The sequence below is a fragment of the Microtus oregoni genome, unplaced genomic scaffold (assembly GCF_018167655.1).
Source record: "Microtus oregoni isolate MIOR12 unplaced genomic scaffold, Mior012 000019F_ref0000042, whole genome shotgun sequence".
Lineage (NCBI taxonomy): Eukaryota > Metazoa > Chordata > Mammalia > Rodentia > Cricetidae > Microtus > Microtus oregoni.
In genome coordinates, this window is record NW_024543078.1 from 19,154,688 (window position 1) to 19,182,412 (window position 27,725).

Sequence of the window (27,725 nt, forward strand, 5' to 3'; positions counted from 1 at the left end):
GGTTAAAGCCGACCACAAGCCTCGGCCTGACGTCAGGCGTGGGCGGGGTGGAGGGCTCGGCGCTCTGCCCGTCGTGCCTGGCAAGCGAGGCGCTCCTTCTTCTAGCCGTCGCAGTCGCGGCCCAGAGCCGTAGCGGAGCAGGCGGAGAGATGGCGTCTCAGCCGCCGCCGCCCCCGAAACCCTGGGAGACCCGCCGAATTCCCGGGGCCGGCTCGGGCCCAGGCGCGGGCCCCTGTCCCACTTTCCAGTGAGTGTGAAACCTTTGGGACGCGAGTTTTGCGGCCAGGGCGGGGACCTGGCAGGAGGCGGTTGAAGCCGTTATTGGGGGGAGGCATCGCCTTTTCGCAGCCGGCCCCGGGCGAGCACCCCAGGGTCTCCGAGTCTGACATCTGCTGGCGGTGCAGCCGCGAGGTCTCCCCCGGGGTGTCCGGTCGGCTTCACGGGTGCCAGTGCTGGAAAGAAAAGCGGAGGCTTTTTATTTGCGGCACCTGGGGGACGAGGCAGCCTGACCGGCTTCAAAGCTTTGAGCTTGGGTCCGTGGCCGAGCGCGACGTCCGCCTGGCCTGGACAAGAATAGGGAGCAAAAGTCATGGGAAAGGCTGTTTACAGCCTCTCCAGATGCTGGTTGTAACGCCCCAAAGGTCACTTTTACGTAACCTAGAACGCAAGCTTACACCCCGGCATTCTTTTTCAGCATAACTTAGCTAATGTTTCGGGTTGAGAGTTGAAAGAACAACTCTAAAACAAGAATTCTAAATCTGTGGGTGGCCTTTGTGTGCCAGATTGTGTTGTGTGTGTCTGTCTAAGGCCTGTAAAGTTTTTTATTTGCTTTGATTTAAATCGGTAAGACATGGGACTGCAACTTTTAAAGGTTTACAGCACAATTAGAGTTTCACAAACTTGAGTATTTTCTTTTGGGTAGATAGACATCTTAATCCAGGCGACGTGATTCCGGGGCACATTGGTGCGGTTTTTTTTTTTTTTCCTGGCATGTCAAGTTCTCAATATCCTGGACCTCATCTCTGCTGTTGGGAAATCGGGTGATCTTTTAAAGTGTTGAAACACTTGGACACAATTAACTAATCAATATAAACAAAGTGGCTTAACTGTATTTATTAAGCCAGAGCAACACTTAGAAGCAGCAACCCTTAGAATGCTTCTAAGTGTGTTCTTTGCTTGATAGCTATCCCGTCAAATTCCAATCTTAAGTTTCTGGATTTGTTTGTTTGGTGCGTGCGTGCGAGCATGCGTGTGTGCGTGCAAGCAGTAAATTTTATGATTGGATTGTCTGTACCTCTTTATATTTGTATACCTTTAGTATTAATGGTTATCCCATTAATGTTGGGCTTATCTCTCATTTGTAAGCCTAGCTTTCTTTTTCTAATGTACTGTCCGAATTCTGTATTATATTAAGGTGTTACTTATATTCCTATGTGGATTGAATTCTTTTTAAAGATTGTACTTTTTGTCTTTGAATATGTTTTATAACTTGAGAAAAATTTTACATTGGAAAAGAATTTTTATTGAAAATTTTTCATTATCTCCTTTTATAGATCCATGGTTTTCTCTTTGAGGTTTTATGTAATACCTACGTCCACTTTAACATAATTATACACATGTCTGTATTTTTTCCATCTATGTCAGTAGCTACAGTATTCAGTACCCAGAGTGTTTAAGAATTCATCCTTTCATTTCCTTCCTTCCATCTTTCTTTCCAAACAAGTGTCTTGCTTATGGAGCCCAGGCTGGCCTTGCAATTCTGTGGTCTTGCTGCCTAAGCTTCCCAAGTGTTGGGATCTACAGGTGATGCCCTGTGTTTTTCTTTAAATGAGAAAAGTCTTTGCAACAGTTATTATAACCTTTACATTGCTTGAACACTATCCCATCTACTAAACCAGTGGTTCTCATCCTTCCTAATTCTGTGGCCTTTTAATATGGTCCCTTATGTTATGGTGACCCCCCCCCAACTATAAAAGTATTTCCATTGCTACTTCATAAATGTAATTTTGCCACTGTTAGGAATCATAATGTAAATACTTTTTGGGAAAGGTGTCATGGCCCACAGGTTGAGAACCTATGTATTAACCATTGTACCAGAAATACTTTCTGATAAAAGAAGCATTATCTTTCTTTGTTCATTTGTTTGTGTTTTCCCCAAGATAGAATTTCTCTCTCTGTAGCCCTGGCTATCTTGGAACTTGCTTTGTAAACCAAGCTGGCCTCGAACTCATAAAGAGCCTCTGTCTCTCAAGCTGGGATTAAAGGTGTGTGGCACACTGCCATTACCAGGCTCTCAATGTGCCTTGAACTGTAAAATACCTACTCTTTGGTTAGCAAGAACTCAGGAGATCATCTGTCTTAACATCAGGAGACCTACGTTTTTCCTGCCTTTTTTGTTTTCTGGTAGTTGTTTTGTTTGTTTGATAATTCTAATCATCCTTTTCTTATTCTTGCCTAAGAATGGCTCCCCCTCCACTCCCTGCTGTCTGCTTCCACTGTTTTTCTGATTGTTTTCAGCAAACTGTATTAGGCTTCCATATGGTTTTCTTCGTATTATTCTGGGTTGGAGTCAGGAATATTCAGGTTTGTCTTTGGTGCCTTTAATGAATTTCAGAAAAATTTCAGCCATTTTTTTTTTCTTAGAATGTTGCAGCTGCTGCTGCTGCCGCTGCGCCTCCTCCTCCGTGTGTGTGTGTGTGTGTGTGTGTGTGTCGGGTTTTTTTGCAGACAGCGTTTCTCCGTGTAACCACCCTGACTGTCCTGGAACTATAAAGGATCTGCTGAGAATATAATGCAGAAGTTTAGGCTGTTTTCATTGTTTTGACACAGTAGTTCTAGGGAAATTAAGTTAATTAAGAGACTGTATGAGGTAACATTAATTCATACTTTTTTAATTACTTGAAAGTCAGGTTAGTGGAAGTAATGTGAGTGAGGGAAAAATAATTAATTTTGGGAATGGGCTGATTAGACCTGTACCATTGAGATGTCTTATTTAAGGGGAACTTTTGGACGATAAAACATTGAATGGCCCTGAAGTAAGAACCAGATGTCTGATAAAGTTTCACATTAGTCACCCCCAAGTGAAAATGGGTCCGGGGCAAGAAGAGGAGTATAGGTGGGCGGGTTGCTGGTTTCAAGAGGATGGTAAACCAAGCTAGCCTTAAATTCACAAAGATTTATACACTCCCTCTTTTTAATTTTTTTCCTTTTTTGTCCTTTTGAGACAGTCTTGATAAATTGATTAGGCTGATTTCAAACTCAAGATCCTATCTTGCCTCGGCCTCCCAAGACAGCCCCGGGTGGTGTGTGTGTGTGTGTGTGTGTGTGTGTGTGTGTGTAGAGACAGAGATCAACCTCAGGAGTCTTCCTCTATCACTCTCCACCTTATTTTTTTGAGACGAGTCTCTCACTGGAGCTAGCCCATTAGGCAAGACTGCTGGCCCAGAAGCCCCTGGGAACTTCGTGTTCCCCCATCTCTGGGATTACAGGGATGTAAGTGCTGAGGATCCAAACTCAGGTTCTCATGCTTACACAGCAAGGACTTCACCTGCCTGGCCATCTCTCCAGCCCTAGGCCTTTATTTCTTGATGGACCCTGTATCCTATTAAACCAGTCATTGAGTGCATAGATTGAAAGGTTTGGGGTTTATTTATAATTTCCTTTGGGTCTGACTTTTGTCTTCTATGAATTGCTGAGAAATCCTCATCTGTTTTGTTTTTTAATATACTAAGCGGATCTCTGTGAGTTCGAGGCCAGCCTGGTCTACAAGAGCTAGTTCCAGGACAGGCTCCAAAGCTACAGAGAAACCCTGTCTCGAAAAAACCAAACAAAAAAGAATTCTCAGTGCCTTGTTCTCTAATGCTTTAATAACCCACTCAAGCGGCTTTTCTGGTTAAGTCTGATTACGCAGTCTACCCTAGCCCAGGTCTCAGGTCTCTACTCTCCTCAGTGTACAGCAGCTGATTTTCTTCTTGTGTGTGTTAGGCTTACAAGGTGCTCTGTAAAGTGCAGCATCGTGTCTAAGATTCCTAATGCATCTCTTCACATTTACATGTTCATTATGTCATTCGTTTATTTTGGTTTTTAGTATGTATATATAGCTTTGGCAGACCTGGAACTTGCTATGTGGACTGGCTAGCCTCAGACTCAGAGATGCTCCAGTCTCTGCGTCCCGAGTGCTGATATTAAAGGTCTTGCACCACCATGTCCAGCTCATTTGACTTTTTTTAATAGATAATACTGTTGTATCACTGATCATTTTAAATATCTAAAATCTTTGCTTTGGGCTATTAAATTGTTTTTTCTTTAATTTTTGTTCATTACTACTTTTTGTTAACTGGTTTCTTAGTTGGTTTTTTTTTTTACTTCATGTTTATGGCATCTCTAAACTTAGGAATTGTAGAATTTTACTTTCCTCCACATTTTTTCTCTCTCCCTGCAGGGTAGTTTTCTTGCTTCTACAGTGTGAACCCTAGCAGCCTTTCCACATAAGGATCAGGCGTAAAAACAGTTGATTGGACCAAAGATATCACATACTTGTAAAGATATTAGAGTATTACAATATTAAATATTGACTGTAGAAGTTAATTTGTCTTCTGGGTTTTTTGTATTTATTTTTTTTTGACATTTTCTTACATATAAACAATATATCTTTTGGTTTTTCTCTGTGTAACGGTCCTATCTGTCCTGCAACTAGCTCTTGTAGACCAGGCTGGCCTCGAACTCACAGAGATCCCCCTGTCTCTGCTTCTCGTGTGCCAGGATTAAAGGTGTGCATTACCACCACCTGGCTTTCTTTTGTTTTTGCATCTTGATCGTATTGTACACCTCCCGCTCCCCCCAGGCACCTCCATACATTCCATCCCTCTTCACATCTTTTCTGTAACCAGCTGAGCACTGCCTGTGGGAATGTTGACTGACATTGTTGGCTTGACTTTTGCAGGTTGCCATAGCTGTGATGAGGTCCTGGGTTGGGATGGTCATATCATGTCGGAGGACAGCATTTCATGGTACTCCTCCCATTGGCTCTCACATAGCTGTGATGAGGTCCTGGGTTGGGATGGTCATGTCATGTCCGGAGGACAGCATTTCATGGTACTCCTCCCATTGGCTCTCACATAGCTGTGATGAGGTCCTGGGTTGGGATGGTCATGTCATGTCCGGAGGACAGCATTTCATGGTACTCCTCCCATTGGCTCTCACATAGCTGTGATGAGGTCCTGGGTTGGGATGGTCATGTCATGTCCGGAGGACAGCATTTCATGGTACTCCTCCCATTGGCTCTCACATTTTTCTCCGCCTCCTCTTCCCCAGTGTTTCCTAAATTTGTAGATCAAGGGTTGATAGAGATGTCCCATTTAGGGCTAAGCAATCAGTAGTCTCTTATTCTCACTTTGACCACTGCAGAGACGAGCTTCTCTGGCCAAGGAAGGGCAGCCCTATGTTTATAAACACAAATGATTAGAAGGTAGTGTAGCAAAGCCAACAGTATCAGGTGTGTGTCCACCCCCGCCCCAGGCCTTGATCTGACTAGTCATGGGCTTTTGACATGTACCAGACACAAATTCCTTCCTGTGTAGCAGGCCTCTAATCCAATCAGAAAGTGATTGCTTACTTTTTACCATTATTATTGGGTGCATCTTGCCTGGCAGGTTATTATTGTAGGGTCACTGCTGGGTAAAACCATTGATGGGTTTCCCCTCCCCCACATCCACCCCCATGGCCTGCATAATATCTTGTGGCACGGGAAAGTTTTTAAGTCAGTTCCAGCTTGATTTCTACAGTCAGCAGCCAAAGCGTGCTGCTTTTCAGCGCTACTGTGTTGCTCTAGCTCCTGAAGGCCATCAAGAGTAACGGCAATAACCTGTTTGGTTCTGGAAAGGTATGCAACTTCCTTTAAAAAATGTTTGACAGCAAATTGTGTAGTATCTTTTATTGGCACCAACAATCTGACTCTTAGCTTCAGTGAACTAGTTCCACTTGAGTAGGACACTTGGTTTGTTAATTCTAGTTTCCTGACCCACCCTGTGATTCCTGAAGTGAGGCCTGTAGCATCAGCCTCCAGCACATTGTGTTCTGTTTGTGTTTTGTCTCCTAAGTGTTAAGTCTAAGCATCCGCTTTTCTCCTATGCTTTTACTTTGAGGCAGAACTGCTTTGTCAGAGCGTAAATGTGCAGTTTGCTATTTGGCCCTTCTCAAGTTTTGTTTCCTTTTTTTAAAATGTTGGATTCAGTTATGTTTGTTTGGTTTGGGGAGGGGGCTTTTTTTAAACAATCATTTTATTTTACATACCAATACCAGTTCTCTCTCCCTGCCTCCTCCTGTTCTCCCTTTCTCCCTCCCCACCCCCCAACACACTTGGTATCCTCTCAGAGAAGGTGAGGCTTCCCATGGGGAGTCAACAATGTCTGTCACATCACTTGAGGCAGGACCATGGCCCTCCCCCCAGTATCTAGGCTGAGCAGCATATCGTCCATGGGAAATGGGCTTCAGAAAGCTAGTTCATGCACTAGGGATAAATACTGGTTCCACTGCCAGTGGCCCCACAAACTGCCCAAGTCACCCACATTCACGGCCTAGTTTAGTCCTGTGCAGGTTCCCCTGCTTTCAGTCCAGAGTCAGTGATACCCCACTGGCTTGGGTCAGCTGCTTCTGTGGGTTTCCCCATCATGGTCTTGACCCCTTGTTCATATTATCTTTCCTCCCTTTCTTCAGCTGGACTTTGGGAGCTCAGTCCAGTGCTTAGCTGTGGACCTCTGCATCTGCTCCATCAGTTGTTGGATGAAGGCGCTATGATGACAGTTATCAATCTGATTATAGGGGAAGGCCAGTTAAGTTACCCTCTCCAATATTGGTTAGGGTCTTAGCTGGGGTCATTCTTGTGGATTCCTGGGAATTTGCCTAGTGCCATAATGGCTCCCTCTATCAAGATATCTCTTTCCTTGCTCTACCTCTCTGTCCTTCCCCCAACTCCACCTTCCCAATCCCTCATGTTCTCCTCCTCTTCTTCCCTCATATCACTCCCCTTCCACCCTCCACCTTCCCCCTCCCCCAAAAGCTCCCAATTAACTTAGGAGATTGTCTATTTCCTCTTCCCAGGGGGAATTCATGTACGTCTCTCTTAGGGTCCTCCTCCTCTCCTGGCTTTTCTGGGGTTGTGGACTTTAGGCTCATTATCCTTTGTTTTATGTCTAATATCTACTGATGAGTGACTACATACCATGTTTGTCTTTCTGGGTCTGGGTTACCTCACTCAGAATGGATTTTTCTTGTTTCCACCCATTTGCCTGCAAATTTCAAGATGTCATTGTTTTTATTGCTGAGTATTACTCCATTGTGTAAATGTACCACATTTTCTTTATCCATTCTTCAGTTGAGGGGCATATACATTGTTCCCATGTTCTGGCTATATTGAATATTGCTGCTATGAACACAGTTGAGCAAATGTCCTTGTGGTGTGAGTGTACATCCTTTGGGTATATGCCCGAGAGTGGTAATGCTGGGTCCTGAGGTATGTTGATTCCTAATTTTCTGACAGATCGCCATACTGATTTCCAAAGTGATTGTACAAGTTTGCACTCACACCAGAAATAGAGGAGTGTTCCCTTTAGAGTGTTCCCTTTACCCCACATCCTCTCCAGCATAAGCTATCATTGGTGGTTTTGATCTTAGCAATTCTGACAGATGTAAGATGGAATCTCAAGAGTTGTTTTGATTTGCATTCCCTGATGGCTAAGGATGTTGAGCATTTCCTTAAGTGTCTTTCGGCCATTTCAGATTCCTCTGTTAACAGTTCTTTGTTTACACCTGTATCCCATTTTTTAATTGGATCATTTGGTATTCTGATGTCTAGTTTCTTGAATTCTTTATATATTTGAAGATCAATACGCTATCAGATGTGGGGTTGATGAAGATCTTTTCCCATTCTGCAGGCTGCCGTTTTGTCTTGGTGACAGTGTCCTTTGCCTTACAGAAGCTTCTCATTTTCAGGAGGTCCCATTTATTAACCGTCTCAGTGTCTGTGCTACCAGGGTCATATTTAGAAAGTGGTCTCCTAGGCCAACACGTTCAAGCATACTTCCCACTTTCTCTTTTGTGAGGTTCAGTGTGGATGGATTAAGGTTGAAGTATTTGATCCATTTGGACTTGAGTTTTGTGCATGGGGATAAATATGGATCTATTTGCATTCTTCTACATGTTGACATCCAGTTATTCTAGAATCATTTGTTGAATATACTTTCTTTTAGCTTCTTTGTCAAAAATCAGGTGTTCATAGGTATGTGGATTAATATCCGGGTCTTTGATTCGATTCCATTGGTCCATCTGTCTGCTTTTATGCCAGTACCAGGCTGGTTTCAGTACTATAGCTGGAAGTCAAGGATGGCGATGCCTCTGGGAGTTCGTTTATTGTACAGGATTATTTTGGCTATATGAATTTCAAGGTCTGTTAAGAATTGTGTTGGGATTTTGATGCAGATTGCATTGAATCTATAGATTGCTTTTGGTAGGTGTTGAGGCCCTCTGGGTCCAACACAGATTCCCTAACTGGACTGGAACAGAGTCGCGAGGAATTATCAGACGCAACTTACACGGTCATCATTGAAGGGTATCTCAGGGTCTTTTCTCCTCAATCTCCCAAAGATCTCCCTGCGTTTATTATCCAAACAGCTTATATATCATCACATAAATTGAGCGGGGAAAATACATTAGACTCGTATCCTAGGTAACCAGGTGAATGGCCTTTTGTCACACCCGCATTCTACCTGTATGCTATCTGTAACGTAGGCCTGAATTAGCATCTCTATAAGATATCCTCCAAACATCCTGACCATTGTTAGGCAGAGACAGCTTGTCTGCAGAGCTATGTGACCCCCTAGGATGGGGCCTATGGCTTTATCACCTGGCTGCCACACCATATAGAAATATGGGCCTGCAAGTAGGATTGCCATTTTTATTATGTTGGACCTTCCTATCCAGGAGCATGGGAGATCTTTCCATTTTCTGGTATCTCCTTCAATTTCTTTCCTCAAAAACTTAAAAGTACTTGTCGAGCAGGTCTTTCACTTCTTTGGTTAGTTTTACCCCAAGATATTTTATGTTATTTTTGGCTAGTGTGAAGAGTGATGCTTCTCTAATTTCTTTCTTGGCCCATTTATTATCTGTATATATAGGAGGGCATCTGATTTTTTTTTTAAGTTAATCTTGTATCCTGCCACATTACTAAAGGTGTTTATCAGCTGTAGGATTTTGGGGGTCACTTATGTATACTATCATCATCTGCAAATAGCAAAAGTTTGACTTCTTTCTTTCCAATTTGTATCCCCTTGGTCTCCTTTTGTTGTCTTATTGCTCTAGCTAGAACTTCAAGTACATATTGAATAGATACGGAGAATATGGACAGCCTTGTCTTACTCTTGATTTTAGTGGAATCACTTTGAGTTTCTCTCCATTTAGTTTGATGTTGGCTTGCTGTATATTGCCTTTATTGTGTTTAGGTATGTTTCTTGTATCCCTGACCTCTCCAAGACCTTTATCATGAAAGGGTGTTAGATTTTGTTGAAAGCTTTTTCAGCATCTAATGAGATCATCTGGGTTTTTTTTTCTTTCAGTTTGTGTATATGGTGGATTACACTGACAGATTTTCGTATGTTGCACCATCCTGGCATCTCTGGGATGAAGCCTGCTTGATCATGGTGGATGATTTTTCAGATGTGTTCTTGGATTAGGTTTGCCATAAAGAGTGGGGTATTGAATCTCCCACTATTAGTGTGTGGGGTTTGATGTGTGATTTAAGTTTTAGTAATGTTTCTTTTATAAATGTGGGTGCCCTTGTATTTTGGGGCATAGATGTTCAAAATTGAGACTTCATTTTGGATTTTTCCTGTGACAAATATGAAATGTCCTTCTTATCTCTTTTCATTAATTTTTATTTGAACTCTGTTTTGTTAGATTCTAGGATAGCTACACCAGGTTGTTTCTTAGGTCCATTTGATTGGAAAGTCTTTTTCCAACCCTTTACTCACAAAAAAATGTCTGTCTTTGAGGTTGAGGTGTGTTTCTTGTATGCAGCAGAAGGATGGATTCTATTTTTGTATCCATTCTGTTAGCCTCTGTCTTTTTATAGGCGAATTGAGGTCATTGATATTAAGAGATATTAATGATCAGTGGTTGTTAGTTCCTGTTATGTTTGATTTTTGTTGTTGTTGTTGGTTTTGTGTGTATGTTTCCCTTCTTTGATTTTTGCTGGTGTGAGGTTATCTTTTGCCTGTGTTTTTGTGGGGTATAACCAACTTCCTTGGGTTGAAGTTTTCCTTCTAATACTTTGTGCAGAGCTGGATTTGTAGGTAGGTATTGTTTAAATCTGGTTCTGTCGTGGAATATCTTGTTTTCTCCGTCGATGGCAATTGAAAGCTTTGCTGGTATAGTAGTCTGGGCTGGCATCCGTAGTCTCTTAGTGTTTGAAGAACATTTGTCCAAGACCTTCTGACTTTCGGAGTTTACATTGAGAAGTCAGGTGCAATTCTGTTATGTCTGCTTTTATGTTACTTGACCTTTTTCCATTGCAGCTCCTAATATTCTTTCTTTATTCTGTATGTTTAGTGTTTTGATTATTCTGTGATGAGGGGACTTATTTTTTTTTTTTTTGTCCAGTCTATTTGGTGTTCTGTAAGCTTCTTGTACTTTCACAGGACTGCCCTTTAGGTTGAGAAATTTTTCTTCTATGATTTTGTTAAATATATTTTCTGTGCCTTTGAGCTGGACTTCTTCTATCCCTATTATTCTTAGGTTTGGTCTTTTTCATAGTAGCCCAGATTTCCTGGATATTTTGTGTTAAGAATTTGTTGGATTTAGCTGGATTTAAGTGGTGGTGGCTCATGCCTTTAATCCCAGCACTCAGGAGGCAGAGGCAGGTGGATCTCTGTGAGTTCTAGGCCAGCCTGGTCTACAGAGCTAGTTCCAGGACAGGCTCCAAAGTAACACAGAGAAACCCTGTCTCAAAAAACAGATAAACAAACAAAAAAAGAATTTGTTGGATTTAACATTTTCTTTTATTGAAGAATCTATTTCCTCTACCGTTTCTTCAGCACCTGAGATTCTCTCTTCCATCGCCTGCATTCTGTTGTTTATGTTTGCATCTGTAGTTCCTGATTGTTTATTCAGATTTTTCATTTCCAGAATTCCCTCTGTGTTTTCTTTATTGTCTCTATTTCAGTTTTCAAGTCATGAACCATTTCCTTCACCTGTTTGATTACCTTTTTTCTTGGCTTTCATTGCTTTCTTTAAGGGATTTATTGATTTCTTCCAATTTTTTGTTTGTCTTTTCCTCTCCTTTAAAGGAATTTTTCATTTCCTCTTTAAGGGCCTCTATCATCTTCATAAAGTTATTTATTTATTTATTTATTTATTTATTTATTGGTTTTTTTCGAGACAGGGTTTCTCTGTGGCTTTGGAGCCTGTCCTGGAACTAGCTCTGTAGACCAGGCTGGTCTCGAACTCACAGAGATCCGCCTGCCTCTGCCTCCCGAGTGCTGGGATTAAAGGCATGCGCCATTTTCTTCTGCTTCATCTGTGTTGGGATGTTCAGGCCTTTCTGGTGTAGAACCACTAGTTTCTGTTGGTGCCATGTTGCTCTTTATGTCTCTGAATGTGTTCTACACTGTTGTCTGCCCATCTCTCCCTCCAGTGGGTGCAGGTGAGGCCTGTGGATTAGGTAGTTGCTCTTCCTCTCCAGGTGCAGGCAGGGGTGTGCCTCTGGTGATCACTGATGCAACTCTAGGACTCCTCCAGGTACAGGCAGGCCCAGGCTCTGGTGATCACTCCTCCAGGTATAGGCGGGTACAGGTGGTCACAGTCATGGTAGTGAATGGTTGGGGGTATGGGGAGGCTGCTCCCACATCTCTGGGGTTTTGGTAGGGGAGCACAGTATGTGTCTCCAGGGACTAGGGCCTAGAATGCAGGGCCCTCCAGCCGGGAACCCAGACACACATCTCCAGATGCGGTTAGGGCCAAGCTGTTTGTTTTTAAGTAAGATTTGGTGTTACTTGTTTATGATGTTGAGTTAAAGCTTTATCCTGGCATCAGATATTACTGTTTTGTAATTAAACGTGAAATAAACAAGGATCATGTGTGGTGAGGAAACACACATCCAAGCCACATGTGTGGAAACCAGCTAACTGACATCAGGTCTGCAAGGCAGCATTTTTATGCACTGAGCTTATCTTACCGGCCCTGATTGTCCTACTTTAGAATAGAATGGAAAGAAAAAGTCAAATGCAATCTGTAAACTAATTAAATTCTGTATTCAAAATCCAGTTTTAAAAGACATTTCAGGGGAGCTGGAGAGAACGCCTAGCACTTAAGAGCACTTGCTGCTTTTGCAGAGAAGCAAGGCTTGGTGCCCGGCTCCAGCATGGCAGGTCATAAGCCTCTGTAACTCTAGCTTCAAGGGTTTCAATACCTTCTTCTGGCCACTACAGGCACTGGATGCTTGAGATATATATATATATATATATATATATATATATATATATATATATATATATATATAGACAAAGCATTCTTCACATAAAGTACAAATATATTTTTAAAGACATTTTGACTCTTCAAACACAATGATAAAGATAAATACTAAAAAGACAGTGATTAAGCTCATTTCATTGTGAAGAAAGTGAGTTGATGAAGAAAGTGAGCTTTGTAGGTAAAACACCTGTCATTAGGCCCAATGACTGCAGCCACACCCTGGGACCCACGTGTGAAAGAGGACATAATGCCTCTACTGTCCTCTAACCTCCATATGCACACTGTGCCATGTGCCTAGTCCCCATAGTCACACACGAAAAAAGTATAAAAAATTCAAGTGATGAAAGTATGTAGCTGATTCTACACACTTTTCTGTAGAATGGTAAGATTTTAAAGTGGCCTAAGGGAAATAAAAAGATACTTAACATTATTACCCTTCAGAGGAATGCAGATGCAGACCACAGTGAAACTGGATGCGGTGGCTCATGCCTATAATCCCAGCACTTAGGAGGTTGAAGCAAGAAGATAAGTTCAGGGGCATCCCTGGTGTTGTAACAAGTTTGAGGCCAGCCTGGGCTACATAAGACCCTGTTTCAAAACAAACAAAAGGACCACAGTGAGATGTCACTCGTCGGCCATTGTGTTAAATACTTAAAAATGCCATTAACAAGAACGTGGGGAATCCATCATCTCAAACACTGTTGGTGGGAATGTAAAGTTACAGGATGCTTTGGAAACTAATCTGGCAGTTCCTGCAAAAGTAAAATACAATATTTAGTATACACGCCACAATTCACTATAGGTATAGACCATGAAATATAAAAATGTCTTACAAATCTTGTATATAAGTCTTTATTAATGGCATTACTGAAAATAATCAAAGCATGGAAACAGTCCAGATGTCCCCAAACTGATAAATATGAATAAATATACTTTGTCTATAATGAGTAATGAATATTCCAAAATCTGAAACTTCGTGAGGAATGACATAATGCCACAAGTAAAAAGGAAAAAAATTACCTCTGACATCAGGTGATAAGCTGAGGTTAAATGTAGCATATACCTGTAATTCAAGCACTTAGGAGGCTGAAACAGAGGGAGCATGAGTTTGAAGTCAACTTAGACAAGTCCTAAGCTAGCCTGTAGTAAGTAATGAAATCATATCTCAAAAAAATAAATGTATTAAAAATTAAATAGTTATACTCACAGGAGAGGAATGCCATGAGTTCATGACCAGCCTTGGCTATATAACCAGGTCTAGGCCATCCAGCATTGCAAGAATTTGTCTCCGAAACAAACAAAAACTACAGGCATACTGTGACACATGCCCATCTCATGTTCTGTTTAGTTCTGTGTAACATGAGGGCCTGCTTGTTTCTGTCCCACCTGGTCCTTGTGTTGCCTAGTTCCCGTAGTTGTTAAGTCCCAATGAAATCACACAGAGGTTTACAAAGTTATAAACTGATTGGCCCATTATTATTATCTGTGGAAGCCATGTGGCTCAGTACCTTATTCAGCGGAGCAGGTCACATCTTGCTTCTTCAGTGTCTGGGCAGGACTGCAGAAAGAGCTTCCTTCTTCCCAGAATTCTCCTGTTCTCATTGACTCACCTGTACCTCCTGTCTGGTTGCCCCACCTATACTTCCTGCCTGGCTACTGGCCAATCAGCGTTTATTTAAGACATAATTGACAGAATACAGAATTGTCCCACTCCAGTTCTGGGGTTTTCAAAGTAACAAATTGATTTCACTGTTTAAAATGGCTCCCAAGTGTAGATCTATCTAATATTCCAAAGTACAAGATGGCTATGATAGGCTTTACTAAAGAAAAAGTATGTGAATTAGATGTGTTATTGTGCTGGTGACAATGAGTTACTGATACATTAACAATATAACAGAAATGCACATGTAGCAAGTATATGCACTAATTGGTTGATGAAAATAGAACGACAGGCATGTGGCATATGCATTTAGTCCTTGTACTAGAGAGGCTAGCAGCTACACACTGAGTTATAGGCCAGGATGGGCTATCGCAAACAAAGTGACCTGAAGCTACAGGAACCTAAACCTTTGTATTTTTTAAATGAGACACGAAGGCTAGCTACACTCATTTAATCATTATTATATTATATCAAATTAGCATTTTTCCTCCTAAACACATAATTAAAACCATAACAAAAGTGTATTTCTCAGTACATCAGTCCATGCTGGAGAGCTAGTTCATTGCCCATAGTATGCTGAGGATAAGCTTCAGTGTCTACTCAGAACCAAAGAGAAGGGCCAGAACTTGTCTATTCCTGAGGAAATGAGAGTGTAGTGCAGTCACGAAAGATTATGGGCAAAGTCCACAGATAATCAAAGTAATGTTTTCTGATAGGAATTACCCTCATTTCATTTTGTTGATTAAAAAAAATACTCTGACCAAAGACAATTTGTGGTGGGAAGGGGTAAACCTTTGTATTACTCCCAGGAATAATGATTTGGTATTGGTACAGTTCATAAATCTTTTAAAGAAATACCTGCCTCAGTAACTAGAATCAACTATCTATGAAATATCTGGAGTAGAAAAGGTTGTAGAGACAAAGTGAGTTTGTTAGCAAAGGTTGGGAGTGGGAAAGAAACTGAAGTGAATACAGACTATTTTAAAACTAACTTGGCATGACCAGCAATAGGTTTCATTATGTTGTTTCCATGTATGTTGTTATGACTTCTCCTCATTCTCATTGCCCTCCCTGTGAATTTAGGATATCTTTTTTTGGGGGGGGCGTGGTAATGAAAGTGTTGCAAAATAAAATATAATCATAGTACAACTGGTAATATTTAAAAACACACATCAAAATTTATATTAAATGGGTGAGCTGATGGTAACTAAATTGTATTTCAAAGCTGTTTATTAAACATTTCTGGGAAATGGATTAGTTTTTAATATTAATTGAATCATAGATTGTATAAAACATAGTTTTCAGTGATGGGTTAGTGGCATGATTTGGTCTAAAATATATTTTTCTTGAGAGATGTATTCTGAGATATTTAGGGGTAATTTGTTAAGTTTAGAGGTTAATTTCAGATGTTTCCAGAATTTGTGGACAAGAGGAAAAGTAAATATAAGATGATAGTATTTATTGAATCTACTTTAAAAATATGTATGCATTCTGCCATGGTTTTTTTTCCTGTTTAAATTTTTTCAAAAGAAAAGATGAGCAGAGGACAGTAAACACAGCATTGAGAACATACCGTTTGTCCTGTCCTAGGCTTGCTTAGTCTCCTTTACTGTTCTGATCATGTCAGAAAACAGTGTGCTGTGGACACTAAATGCACTTAAGCATGTCACATAGAAGAGCATTAAACCTGGTGTCCATGGAGGCCAGAGAGGGTGTTGAGCTCCTGTGACTCCAGTTATTAGAGTTGTAGACAGTTATGAACTGCCATATGGTATTGGAAATCAAATCTGCTCCTGTGGAAAAGCACCCAGCATACAGACTTTAAGTCATTAAGCTTAATACAGTAAAGACAGTTTTTTAAATTAAAAAAAAAAAAACATTTTTAAAAGGAATTTTCAAAGCAAGTTATATATAGTTAAAAGAAATGGAAATTCTAATACAAACAGAAAAATACAGTAGCCATAATTAAAACTTAATTATTGAACAAGGATTTATTTTGTGTTTAAGTAACTCATAATTTTTTTGTGTGTTTTAGATCTGCTGATCTGGGACCTGCTTTATTGACAAGACCTGGACAACCAACACTTACCAGAGTGCCCCCACCTATTCTTCCCAGGCCATCCCAGCAAACGGGGAGCAGCAACATAAACACTTTCAGACCTGCTTACAGTTCGTTTTCTTCTGGATACGGAGCCTATGGAAATTCATTTTATGGAAGCTATAGCCCTTACAGTTATGGATATAATGGATTGGGCTTTAACCGCCTTCGTGTAGATGACCTTCCGCCCAGCAGATTTGTTCAGCAAGCTGAAGAAAGCAGTAGAGGTGCATTTCAGTCCATTGAGAGCATTGTGCACGCATTCGCCTCTGTCAGCATGATGATGGACGCTACCTTTTCAGCTGTCTATAACAGTTTCAGGGCTGTATTGGATGTAGCAAATCACTTTTCCCGGTTAAAAATACACTTTACAAAGGTTTTTTCTGCCTTCGCGTTAGTTAGGACTATAAGATACCTGTATAGACGGTTGCAGTGGATGATGGGTTTAAGAAGAGGCTCAGAGGATGAGGACCTGTGGGCAGAAAGTGAAAGAACTGTGGCCTGTCTTGGTGCCGAGGACCAAGCAGCTAACTCAGCAAAATCCTGGCCAATCTTCCTGTTCTTCGCTGTTATCCTTGGTGGTCCTTATCTTATCTGGAAACTTCTGTCTACACACAGTGATGAAGTAACAGGTAAGAATCATTAAACAAACCGGGTATAATGGTGCACACTTTCAATCCCAGCATTCAGGAAGCAGAGGCAGGCGGATCTCTGTGGGCTCAAGGCCAGCCTGGTCTACAAAGCAAGTTCTGGGACAGCCAGGGTACACAAAGGGACCCTGTCTCAAAAAACAAACAAAAAACCAGAATAATTAAACAGCTTCAAAACTATGTAACAACAGTCTCAAACTTCAAGAATGGGTTTGTTAAATTAGCATTCCTAGTATTCATTTGCATTTACTGTTTTAATGCAATTATACTTGTAGTTAAGAGCTTCAAAACGAGACAAGGAATACTTTAGTAACAGGACAGGCTTGCTAATGAATTTACTCAGTTTAATAGTACATATTAACCTAACTTGTCCACAGAGTAGTGAACTTGGTGTTGGGAATTACATAAAGATCCAAAGAGCATAATCCCTATTTCTCTAAAATATTACTGAAGGAAAGTCATTAAGACAATATCAGGCAGTTTTAAGAAGGCCAAAAAGGGGCAGAAATAAATTCAGGTCTAACAATTGATTGTTAAACCCACAGTCTGTCAGCTGGCAAAGAATTCTAGAAAAGTGAAGCCAATATTTTTGACCATGGTAATTAGAAAAAAATGGCATCTGAATTAGCTTTTTGATAGCTTTTTATTGTAGGGATATAGCTCATAGTATGTATGAAGCCTAGGGTCCAATCAATAGTACCACCATAAAAGGAAGAAAGGGACCATCAAGCAAATGCAAGCAGGTAGAACAGCTTGAACAAAAATACATGAGCAGAAAATGTGAGACCTTGCCAACAGCTGTCTTTATACACAGAATAAAAGGATAATTAGAATTAGATTGAAGGCCAATGGTGAAAGATCTTAATTGTTGTTGTGACACTTAATTTTCATTTAGTAAGGAATTGGTGATTTTTTTTATTGGTAGTTTTTGTGGTAAGCATTTGTAACATAATTTTCTAAAGAGTTCAAACTGAGGATTGGAGGTATAAGTCACTGCTAAAGTCTTTACTTGTCTGCATGTATATATAAGGCCTAGGTCTGATGCCCGGCATGTGAGAGGGAGAGCAATTAACAATTTTTCCAAAGTGTTTGAGATAGATCCAGATTGAAATGGATTGCAGTTAAATAATGGTAAGATCATAAAGGGCTGGATTATATTCAGTATCTAGTGACCTGTTTGGCACATTTTTTAAAAGGGCTTACTAATTTGAGACATTCAATTAGATTTGATGAAAGAGATTGAAACCCTGACAGAGTGTGTGGAGCGGGACAAATACAGTGGGCTCAGTTGCTGGTTGATGTGCTTTATAAGAGCAAAGAAGGGATCAATGGCATAGACATTTGAACTTGAGTTATTGTGGATATTTTATTAATTAAACAAATATTTGCTGAATGCCTAATACAGGTCAGTTGTAGTTGTAAAAGACAGGGATATGAAACACGTTTTGTGGTGGTCTAGTGGGAGGCAATCAACAAGACATGCAGTAAGTAGGAAAATAATAAGTGCTGTAGGAAAGAGAAATAACCAGGGATGTTGGGGAGTCATGGATGAAAGAAAAGGGGAGAGAGCTGTAGTGCTGCACATATTCAAGAAGGGTCTCCCGAAAAGAGGTGAGCAAAGAAGCACTCTAGTTACTGGAGAAAAGCTTGAAACAGTAAAGCCTCGAGGTATTTAAGTGGCAATATCGAACATGATAGATAAACAGCAAGGAGGTCAGTGTGGTTGTGGCATGTAAGAGCAGCAGGACATGAAGAGGAAGGAAACACTGGCTAGGCTTGTGTTGAGTTGATGTACCACTGGGATGTTCTGTGGGTGTATTTGAGTCAGATTCTCATTCTGTAGCCTAGACTTTAAACTTGCAACAATCCTCCTGGCTCAGCCTTCCAAGTGCTTAGATTACAGATAGGAGTCACTCTGTTGAGTTTCAAAAAGCACTTTTAAAGGCAGGGGTGGGTGGACCACACACACACACACACACACACACACACACACACACACACACGGTGGGGCGGGGGGAGGGGAGGACAGACAGAAAGCTTTTAGATTTTTTTAGGTAAAAGTGCTTACCTCCAAGCGTGGCAACTTGATTTTGACTTCTTGTACCTACCTTCATGTAGAAGGAGAGAAAGAAGGCAATCAAAGATCTTAGGAAATAAATAAGATTATGAGTCATTCATACAGAAGTGGCAGTTGAAGTAGTGCATGGGATCACTGTACTAGAGAAACCAAGAAGAGAACACAAGAAATCACCTTGAACAGGAAGTGCCCTGTTATTGCTGCTGCATGTAGAAGCAACGGTAAGGACAGGAACCTTAAGGAAGGTTGGTGAAGGCTGCTTCACAGTAAGATGAAGGGCTGAGTAGAGATCAGATTTGCCAACTAGAGCACCTCGAGCTCCAGAAAATGCTTCTGGTAAAGTGGAAAAGACAAACTTTTGAGGTGGGGAAGGTGTGCAGTGAACAGGAGAGGGAAAAGCAGAATAGGATCAATGTAGTTGTTTCTTGGTTTTCATTCACATGCAGGCTGAACTCAAGGCCTTGCATGCGCTTACAGTGGTCATTCCTTGAACTATACATTCTTAGCCCCGCTTTGTCTGTTAAGAAATTAGATCTCCGGGGGCTGTGTTGGTACATACCTTTAATCCCAGGACCCTGGAGATAAAGGCAGGCAAATCTATGTAACTAGTTCCAGGATAGCCAAGGAGCTGTATTAAGATTCTGACTCAAAAAAAGAAAAGGAAGGAAGACAAAAAAAAAAAAAAGAGAAAAGGAAGTTAGATCTCATGATGTTTTTAGGGCAAAGGAGAGGTAAAATGCCATGGGGATGCCCATACCACATAATGTCAGCACTGGGAGAGAGGCAGGGAGGTTGGTAGAAGTTTGAGACCACCTTGGCATACATAGCAAGTTCCATGATACCCATAGCTACACACTAAGTCTCAAAAAGGAATATTGGGGGGGGGGGACAAAAAAAGGAAGAAAGGAGTAGATAGGAAAAGAGTGATTATAGATTAGGGATAGGTGGAGGAATTGAGTAATGAAGCCTTTTTATAGAAAAGAGGAGAAAAATGCGGCACAGAGAACCAGATAAAAGAAGGTAGGTGTCTATCTGAGATAGATAGTAGGTAAGATTTACTTCTGAGAAGCAAAACTGAGGAAATTTGGCTCTTAAAATTCGCTTTCCTGCTGCATAAAGCAGACTTGCCACAGATAGGCCTCTGCTAACCCTGCACGGTTCCCACTGCTGTCGGCATGTGAGATAAGACTACTGTTTTCAGTAATCAGATAAAAGAATATGTTTAACATCAGGAGAGAGGCTGGGAGATGGCTGAGCCAGCAACATGTCTGCTAGACAAAGAGAAGGACTTGCTTAAGTTTGGATCCCCAGCACCCATGTAGGAGTCTTGTGTGTGTGGCTCTAGCACGGGTGGACAGACAAGGCTAGATTCCTGACCCAATCCCAGCCAGCCTATCCACCCTATCCACCATACAGTCTGTGAGCTCCAAGTTCAACTAAGAAACACTGTGTCAGCAGTGATCTGGGAAGATAGCCAGCATCAATCTTTGACCTTCCCTCTCTCTCTCTCTTTACCTATTTCCTCTCTCCCTCTCATGAACACATATACAACACACTTTAAAAACCACAGAAGAATTTTGGCATGTAAAGATTATAGGAAATTCAGATGTCAATGTCTATTAAACAGTTTTCCTGACACACAGCCCTACTTGCACATTCCTATGACTGGTTTTATGTTGAAACAGTGGAGTAGCTTGTAGAAACTGTATGTGGCACTGTAATTGCTTCACACCTCTGGTCTGCATACTACAAAAGCTCAGTTACACTTCGGCACCACAGAGAGTGCCGCATTGTTACACTGTTATGATGGTTTGAATGAGAATGGTCCCCGGAGTCTCATAGATTTGGATACTTAGTCACCAGGGAAAGGATCAGGAAGTGTGGCCTTTTTGGAGGATGTGTATCACTAGGCACTAGGTTTGGGCTTTGAGGCTTCCAAAGCCCAAGCCAGGCCCAGTGGTTCTCTCTCTTTTGGTTGCCTGCGGATCCATATGTAGAACTCTGAGTTACCATGTCTGCCTGTGTGCTGCCGTACTCCCTGCTTCCCCCCGCCATGAGAATAATGGACTAAGCCTCTAAACTTACCAGCCCAGTTAAATGCATTTCTTTATAAGAGTCGCCATCATCACTGTATCTCTTCACAGCAAGAGACCTAAAACAGCTGCAGTATTTTTTGGTGGTGGTGATGTTGCTCCTGGGAATTAAACCTAGACCCTTAAGTGTGCTGGGCTAGTACTCTCCATCTGAGCAATGTCTCATACTACGTTCATGGTGGGTTCATATATAGCACACAGAACTGAAAAGGCAGAGTAAACTTGGAGAGCTACACTTTAAAGACACAGTGGTCGAGTGTTGGTGAAATACTGTTTTTGTTATGCAGTGGCAGAATGGCTGTGTTGGATGAATACCATCACCAGACTGAACAGTGTTCGTAATCAACACTAGAAAGACTGAAGTTGGGACTCTTACCAGAAAATTTTCTTACCCCCTCCCCCCAAAAAAAGGAAAAAGAAGCTACAACCAGGGTTTCCTTTGCTAGTCAGTGGAGTGAAGAAAATCTTTATTGATAATAATTATTGCAACAGCCAAATAAATTTATTCAGAGACAGTAATGAGAGCAGTTTCTGAACTTTCAGAATGACATCGTCGTCTGAAAACAAGACAAATGAAAGATGGTGGGTATGGTTTAGTATCGGAGCATGCGCTTAGCTTGCACAAGGACTTGGGGTCAAACCCCAAAATAAGAAAAGGGCAAATTATTTGAGTAGCTTTCTCTGGCTTGTGATAACCTAGTAGATCCTGATAGTTCTCCGTTACTGAAGCAGCGATGGTGAATTCGAAGTGATGATGTAGTTGGTAGCTGTGAATATCTATATAATGTGACTGTTTTAAAAATGGAAAACACACTGGGTAGACACTACTAAGATATATTGCAACTGATGATAAAAGTGTAAGTGGAGTTTGAAACTGTTTAGTTAAAATTTACAAATCTTTCAAGAGGAAGTTTTTAAGTCTATGATTACTCATTGTTTTACTCAGCAAGAGAATATGTATTAGATATTATTAAGCTAGTAGTTTCAGTGGCATATAACTTTTGTCAGTTATATTAAGTAGTGTCAGAAGCTGAAGTGGGGACAGGAGAGATGGTGCAGCAGTTAAGAGCACATACTGTGTGGTTCAGAGATTCACAGACATTTCACAGATCACTGAATCGTTTCTCAGCCTTACATTTTGGCTCACAGGGCCTCTCTTTTGACATTGTTGGAACCACAGACGTGTGGCACACACATACACACGTCCATATAAATCATCTTTTTAAAAAAATAATTAAGTTGAAGTTGGAAATACTGACTTTATCTTCTTGCTTTTTTGTCTTTTGTTTTAATATGTGTCAGGGTTTCATGAATATAATAAAAGTAGAAGACAGATTAGTTGGAAAAACAAGGGGGTCAGCAGGAATGGGAGGGGACAAGAAGATAAAGGGAACATAAATGATCAAAATTCATTATAGCAATTTCTGAAAATGTCATAATAAAATCCATTATTATGTGTGATTAGTATATGCTAATAAAAATGTTAAAGTGAGATTTCCCCTCCCATCTAGGTTTCAAAGTTCAAACTGCAGTGCGAGAACTAGTTCTGAACTTCAGAATGCAAAGGAACTGTCCGTATTTCAGAACCTCCTTAACACTTATTTGTCATGTGGAAGTGATTGGTCACAGTGTACTAACGTGGTGCACAGCACAGTCTATAGATGAGCAGTTTGTTCATCCCCCAGTCAAACTCGGATGCCCATGAATTGTGCCTCAAATCTTACTACCAGTTAGCATCCATTAATGAATATTTGCAGTTGAACCAAAAATAAATTAAATATTATTATCCTCCTCCCCAAATATTTCTTTCTTGTAAACATGCACCGATCTAAAAAAAAAAAAAAAAATCTTTGAATTTTGTCCCGAAAAAACATGAAACTTCTTTTTTTTTCTTGTTATATAAACTTTGGTTCTGGCCTTTAAGATCTAAAATGTATTCTACTGGCCCTCTACCGGGAGAAGAAAAAAATTGTCAACCCGACTGTAAGAGAGTTTAAGGAAAGGGGGGAGTTTGTAAACATTTATTTAGCTCAGGGTGTGTTTTCGGGTTTACATAGGAAGAGAGACCTGTCCACTTGCCAAATGAATTTATAGTTTACAAGTCATAGCTAATGAATATCTGTATTTTACAAACTTTATTAACCGAGTCTTAATTTTGTTTATAGACAACATCAACTGGGCAAGTGGTGAGGATGACCATGTAGTTGCTAGAGCAGAATACGATTTTAATGCCGTGTCTGATGAAGAAATTTCTTTCCGTGCTGGTGATATGCTAAATTTAGCTCTCAAAGGTAACAAATCATGAATAAATTGTAAATATCTTGACTTTTTAATACTTGTGAAGGTAGTATTGGAAACTGAAACACAGGACCTTACTAGTTAACTTGCGAGTGGTTGATAAAGCTTCACTTTTGTCAGAGTGTGTATGTATATGTTTGTCTGTCTGTCTTTTGATTGGTTGATTGATTTTTGCAGAGAAGGGATTGATCCATACTGTAGCCCAGGCCGGTCTGGAACTCACTGTTTAGCCCAGGCTGGCCCCAAACTCATGTCCTCCTCCCTCCGCCTTCCAAGGGCTAGGACCACAGGTGTTAACCTCCTCTCATCCCTCCCACCCCTGCTTACCCACCTTGCTCTTCCCAATTAGTCCCTCCTAATGGTGTGTAAACGAGACCTTGTGTCAGCAACAGTAAAGTCAGAAGATACCTGTAAACGGAGACTGCGCTTTAGTTTCCTGGCCACCCAGACCCAGATAACCACACAAAATATATATTAATTACAACACCGTTTGGCTGACGGCTCAGGCATATTTCTAGCTAGTTCTTAAATCTTAAATTAACCTATTTCTATTAATCTGTGTATCACCACGAGGTTGTGGCCAACCAGTAAGGTTCTGGCATCTTTTTCCTTTGGTAACTATATGGCATCTCTCTGACTCCATCTTCTTCCTCCCTGCATTCAGTTTAGTTTTCCCACCTAGCTCTATTCTGTCAAAGCAGCTTCTTCTTTTTTAATCAGTGGTAATAAAACACATTCATATCATACAAAGGAGAATCCCACATCAAATACCCCATAGTGGTGTCCCAGCAATTCTTCCCTATAGATTCTCTTCTGAATCAAAACCCCTAAGTTCCAAACTCTGTTCATCCCTACACAGTATATGGTACAAAAGTATTAGTTTCTCAGACTCTGATTCAAACTTGGAAAGACACTGATAGGTTTTTGTTGATTTGATTGTTTCAAGCAAAGTCTGAGTTCAGACTGTCAAACTTGTTATCCCCCTGCCTTACCCTCTTGAGCATTTACAGGTATATAGCAATGTCAACATTGATGTTAATTTTCAGCTTTTTGGTTTGGTTTGGTTTGGTTTGGTTTGGTTTGGTTTGGTTTGGTTTGGTTTTTCAAGACAGGGTTTCTCTCTAGCTTTCGAGCCTGTCCTGGAACTAGCTCTTGTAGAACAGGCTGGCTTCAAACTCACAGAGATCCACCTGCCTCTGCCTCCCGAGTGCTGGGATTAAAGGCGTGTGCCACCACCACCCACCTAACTTTCAGCTTTTGAAAGAAGTGATTCTCCTTACAGATAAAAACTTCATGATCTTCAAGGTAGTACTATTTAGTAAGTATAAAGTTACTTTATAACACTTTGGTTTTACTACTTTGTATACTTTTATTACTTTACTAAACTATAAATTTAAGGGTGAAACTGAAGCTAGGCACACTGGCACACACCTATTGTCCCTACTACTTGGGAGGCTAAAGCAGGAGGATTGCCAACCTGGGCAACTGTGAGATTCCATCTCTTGTTTAAAAGAAAAATGGATCTAGAACAGGTAAGTGTGCTAGAGTTTGCTTTTGAGAGTGTGTGCCCAAACTAGTTTACATATCTCACTGTGAGACTTGGATTTCGCTTAGCATTCTTTATCATTAATATTCTGTTGGCTCCAGTACAGTTTCAGAGCTCTCTTTCTCTTTCTCCAGAACAACAGCCCAAAGTGCGTGGTTGGCTTCTGGCTAGTCTTGATGGCCACACAACAGGACTGATCCCTGCAAATTATGTCAAAATTCTGGGTAAAAGAAGAGGCAGAAAAACAGTGGAATCTAGTAAAATTCTCAAGCAACAACAATCTTTTACCAACCCTGCATCAATTAACGGAGTTACTACTGCCAGCTCTTTGGATGAGCAGGAAGCTGCCTTTGAATCTGTTTTCGTTGAAACTAATAAGGTTCCAGGTGCACCTGATTCTACAGGGAAAAACGGAGAGAAACAAGATCTTTGATATCTTTCACGTTTGCGTGCAGGTGAACAATAGAGCACTTTTAAAAATTATTTCTTACAGAGAAATTAATTTGCAGTTGAATGAAAGCGTTTGCTCATGGCTGTCCCAGGCAGTGTGCTGCTAGAAGTTACTTAGTCAACACTAGTATGCCAGTCTAGTGATCTGGCTGCATTTGACCCTTGATTGAACCATGAGGACTTTGTTTCACCTAGCTTTTAGATTATGGAGATTGTTGTCAGTTTTATCTTCTCTAAATCTCTAGACTTATTGGAACAGTAGGATACACAAGTTGCCTCAGAAGGGATCATTAATGCTTTTTAAAGTTCTGAGTTAATTGATTTGAAGTCTTCAAAAATTGAGTGATAACATCTACTTACAGAACAGGCAAAAAGGCTGAATTTTTATAACCTTTTAAGTAAACTAAATAATAAAAAATTTTCTGATCTGTATTATGTCCAGTGTTAATTTACTTAGGTGATAGGTTTCTACCTGCAAACAATTGGTACTATTATCTTTGATTGTATTTATAAAATTTATTGTTGAAGGTCCCTGGGAGCACTATGAAGGAGATGGCTCTAGAATATAACTAGTTTTCATCCTGAGTAAATCAGAATATATAGATCTTATTTCTTTTCCTCCAGCTAAGATGTAAGTCCTTTCAGATTTGCACCTAATCAGTTCTGGCCTTGATGATTTTTAATCTTCGTGAATTTTCTTCAACATAGGAAAATTACTTTTATAAATTCTATAATCAATATATACTTTACACATGGAGAATGTGTTACATTAGTTATATTTCTTTTAGATTTAGTTTTCATTACTGAGACTATAAGTAATTCAATTCCTATTTCAAATATATTATTTGACTTTTTCGGCTTCATGAATTTTAATGTGTTTCAGTATAGGTTTCCCACAGAATTGGGGAAACATGCTGTCAAATATACACAAGAATACATTTACAGATCCTGCTAAAAACTTTTATAAGTGATTTGTTTTTGTATCTTTTATACAGTTATGTTTATCAAATAAGTAATTCCAGTGCAGTTCATTTAAGCCATATCTAACCTAATAGATACTAGACACAGAAAAACTAAAGACTTCTTGGGAAGGCCTGTTTGAAATTATACTATAATTATTAACCTATCCTTTTATCTTAAGATGGAGATAAATACTTATGGTACTTGTTTTTGTTAGGCCTGTTTTCTAACACTGAGGGTAGCAGCCTTCTAGTTAAGAAAGCGAATTAAATACTCTACCACTGGGCTGTGTCTCTAGCCCTCAAAACAAGCTTTTGACAAATATGAACTGCAGTGAGATGATTACTGCTCGCATGTCTGTTACTCTAGACATCTGGATTAAATAGTAGTAGTAAAATAGAAAGGAGATGTTGAGTCAGTACTATTTAGATATTTTCCCTTTTTTTTTTTAGGAGATGAGCTTTAAGATAGAATTTGTGATTGGTAGAAGCTGTGTAAGAAGAGAGCTTAGGCAAATAAATGGCACAGCTGTTTCTTTTAGGGTCTTTATTGTTTGCCTGACTATGCTAGGTTACAGTATTAACCTGATATACATCCATTTTTTTTTTTTTACCAAAATTTTAGAAAAGCAGTTGTAGGACTAGAAAGGCAGAAACATTCCTGGCTTTTGTATTTTAGTCCCACAGACTTAGGGTGACTTTAGAGGAGAGGGATGTACTGGCCACAGCCTCAACATTATTATTTTATAGTGCTACCTCATGGGAAATAAATCATAAGGTACACTAAGAAAATAAGCTTCAAATTTTTTTAACTGTACTTTGTCAGCTTGGAAAGAAAATGAGACAAATAAATCTGTTTTCATGGTCTAATATCTTATTCAGGGACTTGACCCTGTCTGGTGTATCGCAGTTATCACTTCCTAAGTATAGCTAATGTTTATCTTGTGCTTTCTTTAATGATAAAAGGAACAGATTACAGTTAAAGTTTTATTTTTAATATACTGTGAAAATATTTTACTGGAGAAATAAAAATATTTTAAACTTGATTTTGTTTTTCAAGATAAATGTTAACTTGAAAATATAGTCTATGGGGAGTTTTTGTACATTGTATATAGTTATGGTACTACAAACCATTGAGTCGTGTTCTATTTCTTTTTTATTTAAAGAAAAATAGTAGATTTTCATTTGTAGAAAAATTTAACAGGTGAGTTAAAAAAAAATCTCGAATTTAAATGTTGGGAGACTTGGGCCAGTGAGAAAATGTCTCAGTGGGTAAGAGCATCCTTATCATGAAGCCTGACTTGTTGAGTTCAGTTCCAGAACCGCATGGTAGGGGTGAGCCAGCCAGTGCAAGCTGCCCTCTGACCTCCACAGT

The 27,725-nt window shown here is 40.2% G+C and overlaps 1 protein-coding gene across 1 annotated transcript; it reads left to right on the top strand.

The window, feature by feature from the left end:
- The first annotated feature begins 76 nt into the window (after positions 1-76).
- Positions 77-27,396, top strand: Pex13 (peroxisomal biogenesis factor 13). Its single transcript, XM_041669791.1, has 4 exons — positions 77-247; positions 16,215-16,909; positions 23,263-23,388; positions 25,076-27,396. The coding sequence occupies exons 1-4, from the start codon at positions 150-152 to the stop codon at positions 25,372-25,374; spliced, it is 1,218 nt and encodes a 405-aa protein (XP_041525725.1). The 5' UTR covers positions 77-149; the 3' UTR covers positions 25,375-27,396.
- The last annotated feature ends 329 nt before the right edge of the window (positions 27,397-27,725 follow it).